Here is an 11,498-nt window from a genome sequence, read left to right as displayed (position 1 = left end):
ATTTCAAAGACTCATTTACAGGTTTTCCTTTTCACTAGAATAAAAAGGACACTGCCAGACAGTAATGTCTCTTGCTTCTCATCTGGGGAAACCAGCTTGTCTCTGAGAAGGCTGACACTGGGAGGAAGAGGCTCCCTGCTGGGGCCTTCCCTGCAGATAAGGGAAGACTGAGTGGCTGAGCTGAGCTAATTGCTCACTGCTGCTGCTTCTCCACCCTCCTCTTCTCAGCCTTATCCCCTGTGGTGCTCTTCCAGCCCTGATATCTGCCTGGTGCCAAGGGGGTTTCAGCTCAAAATCAGTAGAGAACTAACTTGAACACAAATAAAACCCAAATAATAATAGTAAAAACCACCCCTACTTCCCCCCAAAAATACTCACTTTAGGGAATGGATAATGCAGTGAATCAAGGGGGAAGAATGAGGAGAGAAGCAAGATCTATATTGTGGGAGCAGTGACTAATTAAAGCTGTACTATGTAATTTCCCCTTTAGGTGCACCACAGCTGGGTGGTGCTGTGGAGATGCAACATTCTCCTATGTGTCCCACCACCTCCCTTGAGCTGCTCCTAGCATTGTACAGCTGCTGAGGGACCTGTGTTTGGGCAGAAACCTGTGTGCACCTCAGCCCAGCTAAAAAGTAGGTATTTCCCTCACTGGACTGGGAGGGTGGGAGTGAGGGGCTTGGCATGAAAGAGAAACACAGTTGTTGAACTGCTGCTGCCTTTGGGAAGCTGCCTGGAGATGCAGCCCAGGACAGCCTGAAATGAGAGTACTTTGGAAAGAGAAACGAATTATCTGAGCAACCACTGTCAGGGAAAGGACATTTGCCATCTGGGTTAGCAGCTTTAGGGGAATGCACAGATCCTGTTCTTCCACCCTGCAGGTTTCTGGCACAGAAAGCAGAAAACCCTGCGCATTCCCCAGCTTGCTGGGCTGGAGAGAGGAATATTCCCATTGCTCTGGTAGCTACAAAATCCATCCCTAAACCCAACAGTGTCTGTGGAATCTGTGACATAGTTTTGAAATACCTTCTGGGAAGCCACTTTAATAAATATCAAGACTATTCCAGCAGTATTTTTGTTCAGCTTTATTTTATAAAATGTACTTGATAAGATTTTTGTAAGGTACAACACAGTTAACACAGTTAAATGCAACTACAGTTACTGTAGTCCACAAAAATCATGCAGATATTTTCACTTGTAAAAGTAGAATTGATCTGTAAAGTCCATAATCCACTGTGTCTCAGAAGCCCATGGGTAGTTGACTTGCACAGTCCAGTTTAGATTCTGATTGTGGCTTATCAAAGACAGTCTGAAACCAGACACAGGACTCCAGTGCTGGTACATGGAGGCTGAAATCTGAGAAGCACCAGTGATGCTCAGTCCAGCAGCTTGTGTCTTAGGAGGAGTCTTACCTTTAACCTTAAAAATGAGAGCTCTTTTTTGTCATTTCCTATTTAGACCAGATGCCTTTGCTTATCAGTGCTGCTTTGATGAGGCTGAGAGCTACTCTTACTTTTATAACTTTAACTGACGACTTCCTGACTCTTAAGTAGCTGGTAAAGTGTAACTCTGTATTAAAAGGGTTTATTACTATTATAGGGTTTAGGGGGAGGAGGTGCAGTGATACAGTCTCTAACATCAGTGGCACTTCTGAGCTCAGCCTTCAGGAAATGGTTGCTGGTTTCCAGGCTTTATAACAATAATATAATAAAGCATTCAGCACCAGTATGTGAGTTACATGTCCATGGCATGTTGCAGAGTAACCAGATGCAGGACTTCAGTGCTGGTACATGGAGGCTGAAATCTGGGAAAACACCCTGGGTGGCTTCGAGACTGAGAGATTCATGAGGCTGCTGAAAGGTGAATCCTGCTGGTCCTGGTGCCCTGTGGACCAGTTGATGACATCAAGTGAATATCTGAATAACCAATACAGGCTGCTAGCGCCAGAAATGTGGAATTGTATGATAATTCCACTCATGTCCATGTACAGGCTACACTTTGCTGGACTGAGGTCTCATGCGTTTGCTGTTTTTTCCCACAGATTAGTTTCTCATATTTCATTGAGATAATCTTGATCAGGATATATCAGGAAGCCAGTAAATAAGCTGTCTGTCCAGTAAGGATCATAAAAGAGCCCATTTTGTTCTGAGTAAAATATCTGCAGCCATACCTCATCCTCCTGTTTCAAAGAAAGGATGGTTGATCCGGAGGCAACATCATGGTTCCCAGTGTTTGCATCAAAAGTCTTAATCCGGTACTGCCCGTTGTGGACCAAGCCAATGGCCAAATGTTTGTTGGCCAAAGTGATATCATAAGTGAAGTAGTAAATACCTGGGATGCTGCATACAAATTTCCCACTGGAAGCATTGTAATGTCCTCCCTCATTCATCAGGATCCTGTCAAATTTGATGGGCAGCCTTTCCCTTGGGTAGCTCTTGGAGACTGCCACAGAGAAGGCAGACTTGGCTTTGTTGGCATTACAAGTACAGGGTCCTGGCAGTCCAGTCTCGCCCTTGTTCCCTTTGGGCCCTTTTTTCCCTGGGGCCCCATTTTTTCCAGGATTACCCTTTAAACCCTTGGGCCCTCGTGGGCCTGCTTTGCCAATAGCTCCCGCTTTCCCCTTTGGGCCTGGTTTGCCGGGGTTTCCTGTTCTGCCTTGTGGACCTAGAAGATAAATAGCCTTGTAAATCTTTCAGTGAAAGAGTGGATATGGCAAGTGGAAAGCGGTTCTGTCATTCCAACAGTATATTTTCATTTAGGAGAAAAACCCTGCTGGTGAGAATCCCAATGAAATACCACCTGGGAGGCATCTGTCAGGACTGTTAGGTAGGTAGCTGGCATGATAACAATGGGACTTGGGAGCAGGACAACCTGTCCTTCTTAGGGACCAAAAGGCTGGTTCAATTATATGGCTCACTTGAGAAAAGGGAGTAATTAATTATAGAGCTAGCCAAGAACAAGCTTTAAATGTTTGGGGTTTTTCATGAGTGGGACAGGTTTGTGAAGCTTTTGGAACCCAGATTTGAGCAGATGGGATACTTTCATCTCCTGTCTCTTTTATTTTAATTTTTTTTTGTTTGTTTTTACATTTAACATTAATCTGGTGTTAAAAAATAAACCAACAAAGCATCTAGGTGTAGTAAAAAGCCTGGCATATCTGGAGGATGAACCAGAGGACATACAGTGCAGGAACTGCCTTGAGATGGGAAGCCAGTTGTGCTGTCACAGTGATGCTGAAACTGCTGATTGTGGTGTGGCCTGATATAAGACAAATTCATGGGGGTTTATACCCTGTCTCTTGAGCTGCTGCTGCAGCAAGACAAGGGTTAAATGCAGCTGTGGGTGGAAACCTGTTCTCCAGACTCCCAGGTTTGGGGGTGGGAGAAGAGAATAAGATGCAGCTTTGGCATGCTGATGCTATGCTGAATCAGGAGTGCACTCTAGTGTGGCAACGGGAAATCACTGTGTTCTCACCACAGCTGGTCCTGATGCTTGCTGACTGTAAGGCTGAATTTAAAGGGTTGTTGGATTAAATAAGAGTGATTGTTTGCTTTGATTTAGATTCAGCATGGTCAGAGCAGTGCCTGTCACCCAGCTAGAGTGCTCTGGGCAGCAAGTGCTTGATTTTTTTCACCTGACTGTTCTGCTTGAGAGCAGGAGTCAGAGACCACCACTTTGTCTTGTCTAGTGAGCATGTATCAGAACAGGGAAAATGTCACTTCATAACAAAATGAAGCTGATAGGAATCTCATATAGCAATAAGATGCTATCAGCAAATAATGCAAGTCTGAACCCCCCAGGCAGGATCTGACACCTGTGAGATGTTGGAGGGGGGAGAGTGGAAATTTCTAGACGTTTGCTATGAGATGTTGTCTGTGCTGGGGCTCAGATTTGGGGTGATGTGTTGCTGTTAACTGGGCTGTTGCAGTATTGCTTTTGCATGTTACCTTTGTGTTAAGAAGTGCTTTTCTATTACCTTCATCTCCGTGCTCGCCTTTATCCCCATCCTTGCCGTCCTTGCCATCCTTGCCTGGGAATCCCATCCTGCCGACTGTCCCTGGAGCCCCGGGTGCACCAGGGGGGCCGGGTGGCCCGGGGGGGCCGGGCAGGCTGCAAGCCAGCTGGGTACCTTCCTGCAGAGCTCCCTTGGCAAAGCCCCCCAGGATGTGGTTTGCCACACAAGGCACAGTCCACAGGAGGAGGACAGCAGAGATCATGGCGCAGCCTGTAAAAAGGAGATGGGATGTGGCTGTTGTGGGTGGTATTCAGTACGCGTGGGTACGGAGCTGTCCCCTCCACCAGGACTTGCACGAAAATAGGAGATAATTTGGTGTAAACCTCCTCAGTGAGACCTGCTCTGCAGCTGGGGTTTCTTATCAAGCACAAAACCCATAGCATGATGCAGGGCTGAATTTAAGCCCCATCCCTGGCAGTGGTCAAGGCCAGGTTGGACGGGGCTTGGAGCTACCTGGTCTAGTGGAAGGTGTCCTTGCCCATGGGAGGGAGTTGGAACTGGATGAGCTTTAAGGTCCCTTCCAAACCCAAACCATTCTATGATTTAGAAGACAGGCTTGTGGAGGCTTTGGGCTAAGGCAGTCCTTACTGTGTTTTGCCTGTCAGTGCACATTGAGCCTCTTAGCTAGCATAAAATGTTCTGTTCTTCACCACAGTTCATCTGCACGGCACTGCACAACCTGCAGCTGAATCACCCACAAAGTCTTGCTTGGTTTTGGGGTGCAGCTGCCCCTTCAGATGTGACCAACACCGCTGGTGGGTTTTCAACCTCTCACCGTGCTGAGCTGCCTCTGGGGTGGCAATAGCTCCGTCTTTGTTACAACTATTCACCTTGGAAGGATGGGTAACTGCTAAAACCCTGGCCTGTGTTGGTCTCCTGGCTCTGTAAAGTGAGCCACTGCTTGATGTCTAGCAAATGCCAAGGGCTTTTTTGGAACCTTCATTCACAGTGGGAGGCTGAGCCTCCTGGGCTTGTCTTACTCCACTCCTGGGTGGGGATATAGTGATAGAAAATAATTTCTGGAATAAAGCTATTCCCATGAAGAAGCTAATGATGCAGAGCAGATATTATATTGTAAAATATCCCTCTGGATGTCTGTGCATGGAGTGGTTTGCAAATAGCTATGCTTCATGTGCATCTCCTGAATAACTCCACTGCATCTTGAAATATTGCTCAGATGCATCAGCAGCTTAGAGAAGATGCTCAAAATCAGGCTGATTGACGAGAGCCCATCTTCATACATGACCTATCTGAGACTCTGGGTATTAGAAATGTTTAAAATAGAATTAGGGTTCTGCGTATGGCTACAGATATAGTAAAAAAAGACATTCCCCTATACAGTATCAGTTTCTGACCACCCATGGGTAAAGGTGCTCCTGCCATCCCCTCCTCAGAACAGAAGGCCTCCCTATGTCTGGGCTGAGGATTTTCTCCTCCCTTTGCTTTGCTGCTGAGGGAGGTTATGGCCACAGCCACCAGATTCCCAGCAAGGCTGGTGCTCCCTGGTGAGTACAGACCATGGGCTGATGGAGTTGGGCTCTTCTCCAGCTGTATGAATATGGAAACAAGCTGGAGGGGTGATGAAAGGCATCCCCTGGCCTAATTTCTTTCTTTCAGCTTCTGTAGGTGGAATATCCATTGGAGAAATGAGACACGAAGCCTAAAACTGTCCCGTACGAATCTGTGGCTGGTTCACTGTTTGCATAATAGCTTTCTGATTAGGAGAGATCATGCTAAAGCCAAAGGATTTTCTTTTTTTAAAAGGAATTAGCCATGTATTGCTTTGATGCAACTCCTGCCCCAGGGTGAAGAGGTGTGCACCCTGATGGCAAAGACTCCTTTAAGTTTTTTCCCTTATTACAACTACCTCTGACAGTAGAGGGTTAAGTATTTTACAAGAATCATCAGATTGCATGGGCTTTCTTATCACATGGAATCATAGAACGGTTTGGGTAGGAAGGGACCTCCTAAAGTCCTGCTAATGAAATACAGAGTATAAGCGATGACTGCGAAGCAAGGAAACTGCCTTTCACACATTTCTTCAAGCTTTGGTGCTGAAGGAAGTTTGGAGTTAAACAGAGATGAAACAGAAGATGAGCTGGGATATCCCTGCCTTTCAGTCTGTTGGTGGTCTTCTGGTCAGGCAAGGTCCTGCCTGGCATTACGTCAAATACTGTGAGGCTTTAGCATCTCCCCAGCAGTGTTATGTTTAACTCCTGCACTGGAAATGAGATTCTTAAAGTATTGTATAAATTTCATGTTGGTCTTAGCACTCTTATCCTGGTACTGGCTCCTGAAGGGGGTGGAAATGCACATTACATGCTCCACATCCAGTGAGCAGTGTGCTACATACTAATGCTGAGTGGGAGCCCTCAGTTCTGCGATATGTATAATTAAGAACATGCAGAGGAGTGGGAAATGCAGAACAGATCACCAGGCTGGATTTGGGTGTTAAGCCATTTTGTTCTTCAGTGCTCTTTTGCTTTCCTTATACCTCAGTTTACTCACTGCTGGTGAAAGGTGTCAGTTTAATGGCCCTGTGAGAGAGAAATCACCAGCCAGTATTAGTGTGGACAATTGAATAAAGGCTTCTCAGTTCATGGAAAGGGAAATAAAATGTTAAAATGCCTGAGGACTGGGGAGGTCCCAAGGAAAGCTGCGTCTCTGCTTCCCAGTAACCACCTCAAATGGGGTGGAAGTGAGAGGTGTCTGGAGGTGGATGACGCTGGGAAGCTGTGGCAAGGAAAAATGTCATTGTGGAACATAACCTGGAAAAAAGCTGGGACTGCTTCATGCAGACAAAGAACAGGCAAGAGGGAGCACAGGGCAGGAGGGCAGCTCCTTCTCTTCATGCTTCTTACCATAAGTACTACTTCTACCTTCAGACAACCCAGCTAATTTACCTGATGGGATAGAAGTGGCAAACACAAAATGCCCTGAGGCTGGGAAGTTAGTAGTACCGGTACTTGGATAGATGGGGAATATTGGACTACCTGGGTCCATGCTCTGACATAGCTCCCGAGTCCATGTTAATTAACGGCTCCACAAGAACATTTCATCCCACATCACAGCAGTGCGTGGGATGCAAAGCACAGTCACATTCACAAGAGGATCTATAAATAACCTCTTAAAGAAATCTCTTCGAAAGAAAACAAACCTCATGCTGTTCCACCTTAAAAGGAAAATTGCTCCTCGATGTAGAACGACTGATGAGCTCCAAAAAGCAAATTGGAAACAGATCAGCATCTTTCCTCTTGGCAGCATGGGAGGCAGGCCTGGCACTGGAGGCATGCAGCCTGCTTTCAGCTGAGGTCTTACTTTTCTAATAACAATTAATGTCTTTGTTAATAGGGCTTTGGAGACTTTTTGGCCAGAACTGATGCCTGTTGTGTGGGAGCGTGTGCTATGCCCAGGGGGTTACAAGCACTGACTGGTGGTGGAGGGGAGGAGAGCAGACCCTGTGTTGTCTGAGCACAGGGACAGGGAGCTGGCTGTAGGAAAGGGACCTGCTGCTGAAATGTGAGTGTTCAGCTCCTCAGCACTAGGGCAGAGCACGCTGGTACTGAGCGCAGATTTCAGTACAGGAAAAAGGCTGGACTGGCTTCACATAAGCTCTAGCTTCGGTGTCTGCAGCATAGGCACGGCTGACCAGGCTTAGGGCTACAGCTTCTCCCCAGCAGAGCCTGCAGCAGCACTAGGGATTGCTTGAGGTTCTCAAGTGCATTTGTGCTGAGCTTGGGCCTTCATGTGTGACGTGCCTCTCCCTCGGTGAGATCGGATCTCAATGCTTTTCTTCCCAATACTTAAAAATATCTATTGAGTCGCTCTGAAACTGTCTTCTGAAGTATTTAGCAGCAGTAGTGCTTTCTAGGTTGCTTTGAAGAAGACCCAGCCCTTGGGCTCATGAGATGATGCAGCTCATGGTGGGCACTTGACGGTCACGGGCAGCAGTGAGTTGCTCTGAGGGTCTTGGAGGAAAGACCCTTTGAGCTCCCAGTTGCTAGGTAGGCCCTGGCTGAGACCTGATGTTCTGATCACAGCTGATCAAACTGCATCCAGAGAGGAGAGGCTCCAAACTGTGCTGCAAATGTCTGGACCCTGGGGCAGTCCTGACCTGCAGCTCCTGCTTCTCATGGCCACTGCAGCCTGGGGGCATGCTTGCTGCTGCTGAGCGGCCTCACAGGCAGGAGCCTAGGGAGACACATCTCTTGCCATATCTCCCCAATGGCTTTGGCTACCAGGACATCCCTGTTCCACATGGCTCCTGCAAGCCCCGGTGCGACCACCCTCATCCTAGCCCTGCTACAGTTTTGCTTCCTGAGCCACTTCGCAGTTTAGAAGCCAGGCCAATTCTATAGATGTGTACGCATCAAATAGGTGTGTCTGTAAGTGACAATTTTGCCTATAAGAACAAGATGAAAGTGCAAAGGATCTGTTGTACTTTCTGGTGCTTACAGGTCAGCTGGTCTGAACTCCCATGAGAGGGAAAATCCCTGAGGGTTTCATGGGCTGGTTTGGAGGCATGCGCAGTGGCTGGGTGGTGATTTTTGGCCAGGGAAGTCAACCTGTGCCATGCAGTGATGGTGTGGGCCTGCCCGTGGGGAGGAGAGGTGTGGAAGGGGAGAGAAGAGGAGAGAGCGTGGGGGGATTGCTGTGCAGAGGAATGGAGGATGGTGGTCTGATAGCCTGAGAGGGGACCCAGCAGCGAACAAGTAACTGTGACATTCTACTCTGTTTCAGTACTCTTTAAGAGACTTAAACAGAACAACCATCTTCCTACTTCACAATTTCCCAGCATACCTCAAGGTGTCCTAATTAGTCTTCAAAGTAATCACTATCCCTGTGAACCTAATTCTTGGCTCTGGTGGTTGCCCTGCAGTGTCCCTGAGGTAGAAGCACAAGAGCTCTTGGGCCCATGGGGCTGATGTAGATAAAATGAGGTGTGCTGCTGGTTACAGCAGCTGAAATGAGTGTATTTAATTTCTGATACAAGTCAGTAAAGTAGTTATACCAGATATGAGTTTGATCTGTTGTCTGCTATTATCTGCTATTGCATGGAGCAATGCCACAGGAGATGAAGGAGGGCGATGCATCTTCTGTGCCTGAACCTGCATCACCATCCATGCTTTAGGCAGCTGGGGACGCCTGTGCAAACCTTTCAGCCTGTGCTAAAGCCCCCTTGCAGAACCTTCTGACTGGAACCAGAGCAAAGGGAGAGGCTGTGGTTTTGGTTGTATGAGGTGGGTGCTCCCAGCGAAAGTCTGAGGAACGTTTTCTCCCTCGAATACTTCTGTAAGTGGCAACTGTTGCTGTTACGGATTCCTGTGCAGGCGTTGGAAACCTGTGTGCTCAGTGATCTAGACCTTATTTGGTCAGTTTTCGAAGTTAAGGTTGAGAGGAGGGAGGGGAAGAAACAAAAGGCAAAGTGAATCTACTCACCAGGACTGATCCCTTCAGTGAGATCTTGACAGGCGCTGGAAACCACTCAGCTTTAAGCAGCTGTTTCGCTGTAGAGCCCGAGCCCCGTCCAGCCGCAGCAGCGTCCTTCGAGGGGTCTGCAGTATTGACCTGGGTCTGTGTTCTTTAAGGTTTCACTCCTCTTTGTGCGGGTCGCGGGCTTCCTGCAGCAGCGCCAGGTTCTGCCTCAACGTTGCCAAAGGCATATTTTTATTATTGTGTAATGGGTCTGCGCCTCTTCCTCTGTCACGTGGCACAGGGAGAAATTTTTGCGCACATATGGCTGGAAAGCTCTTGATGCTTGGGGAGCTTTCCCCTTTCTCTCTCTCCCTGTGTGAAAGGCTCAGGAGTTCCCTGGATCATTTCTGACCGATTCTGCCCCTCTCTGCTGTGCTGCTGCCAACACGAACAGAATTCATAAGAGGATGGGTAATGCACATCAAACTAGGGAAAAACTCTGGTGCTTGATCCTGAAGCATTAGCAAGGAGAGCAAACCTTGTCCTAAGGGTGGAAACTAGCTTCTAAAACAATTTAGACAAACAGGTAATGGCAGATCATTCCAGGCTTGAACTAAAGGAGGTTGTGAAGCAGCATCTTTGCGAATGTGAATTTGGAGGGCGAAGTCCCTCAGCACTGCTACAGGTGGATGTGTGAGACAGAACATGGAGACACTGCTATAGGGGTGGCAGGAATGCTTCTGTCTTTGGAAAGGGCTGGAATTTTGTTTAAAGCTTGCAAAGTAATTACAAATCCCCTAACAGTTGCTTGAGGTAAGGCAGTAAAACCAGAAGCAGTGACTGCAACTTTAGCTCTGCTAACAGTGTTGAGTTGCAGTAAATACCCATCCTCTTGTTTCTCAGCTGCAGCAAGTCATGATGTTGATATCCCAGTTTATACCAACCCATTAACCCAGATTTTGGGTTTAAATGTGTTTTAAAATGGGTTGGAAAGGTTCACCTTTCAACTCTCAAAATTGATGGTGCTTCCCTCCCTGGGGAGGTGCAGAGCGACAAACTGGGGGTGAAGAGTTTGCTGCCCACCCCTTCCCTCCTTCCCAGCTTTGCAGGATGCTCTGTGATGCTGCTGGGGTTGGTATGGATCAGACTGGTCTTTTGAAGTGGCTGATGGGGAGAGCCTAGACAGGAGCTGTGAGATGACACAGAAGTACAGCCTGGTCTGATGGGCGCCTCGGCTGGCAACATGAGAGGTGATAGGGGAACTGTCATCCTGCTGGGAGGGCAGCCATGGCCCTGGGGCCATTGTCACCCACGCAGAGCAGCACGCTGGTGCTCCCGGCTGCAGCCTGTGAGTGCTGGTTGTGGGTGTATGGATCCTGCTCTGCCCAGCCAGGATCCTGTGCAGGACTTGCGACGGGCGTGTGCTCAGTGGCAGCGCTCCAGATCCTGCCCTGCTGCTCTCCAGCCAAGGAGTGTTTTCTGCTCAGTGCAGATTATCTGCTGGCTGGGAGAACGCTGGGAGTATCTTTCCTTACTCTGCCAGAATTCATCCTTATCGGAGTTGTTGTGGGTTTTTTCAGCTTTTGTCTGCACTTGCTGTCAGAGCATGGTGGGAATGGATATAAAGTGAAAAGGACGTACGCATACAGCTTGTTTGTGAGCTGTCATCAGTTCAGCTGCTCCTGGGAGGGGTGGGAACGTTGGGAAAAGAAGCATAGGGCTATTTTCGTGCTGTGCGGATGGTCCCACTACAGTTCAGTGCCACTGAACAACTCCCCTCCCCAAACGCGCACAATCATCACCTTAAATCTCACTGGGATAAGGGCTGTTTTAGAAATGCTGCCATATGGCTGTGGGAGCTGCCTCCAGGCCCACTGCCCTTTGGCAATAGGGTGAGCACTGGTGCGGACACCCCAGACATAGGCTCTGGGAACTGTTGTCCCCTGGGGCAGCTCTGGTGATCAGTCAGGTGTGAATTCTTGCTCTTTGCCTGTTTCTATAAGGTTTGTAGGAAGCTGGTTCTCTTAGAGGGGCTCTTCCATTGGTTTGTGGGGCTCGAGTCAGCCAA

At 48.1% G+C, this 11,498-nt stretch overlaps 1 protein-coding gene across 1 annotated transcript; it reads right to left on the bottom strand.

The window, feature by feature from the left end:
- Positions 1-1,070: 1,070 nt before the first annotated feature.
- On the bottom strand, positions 1,071-9,682 carry C1QTNF2 (C1q and TNF related 2). Its single transcript, XM_065690426.1, has 3 exons — positions 9,455-9,682; positions 3,977-4,225; positions 1,071-2,664 (listed from the first exon to the last, which is right to left on the bottom strand). The coding sequence occupies exons 2-3, from the start codon at positions 4,215-4,217 to the stop codon at positions 2,051-2,053; spliced, it is 855 nt and encodes a 284-aa protein (XP_065546498.1). The 5' UTR covers positions 4,218-4,225; positions 9,455-9,682; the 3' UTR covers positions 1,071-2,050.
- Between the last annotated feature and the right edge of the window lie 1,816 nt (positions 9,683-11,498).

Source organism: Lathamus discolor, chromosome 10 (assembly GCF_037157495.1).
Source record: "Lathamus discolor isolate bLatDis1 chromosome 10, bLatDis1.hap1, whole genome shotgun sequence".
Classification (NCBI taxonomy): Eukaryota; Metazoa; Chordata; class Aves; order Psittaciformes; family Psittacidae; genus Lathamus; species Lathamus discolor.
This window is presented reverse-complemented; position numbering and strand designations above follow the sequence as displayed.

Bases quoted from the DNA above. Each gene is read 5' to 3' on its own strand.
- C1QTNF2 (XM_065690426.1), bottom strand. From the start codon at position 4,217: ATGATCTCTGCTGTCCTCCTCCTGTGGACTGTGCCTTGTGTGGCAAAC. The intron at 2,665-3,976 runs GTAATAGAAAAG...TTTATCTTCTAG, and splicing joins AGGCGAGCACGGAGATGAAG to GTCCACAAGGCAGAACAGGA.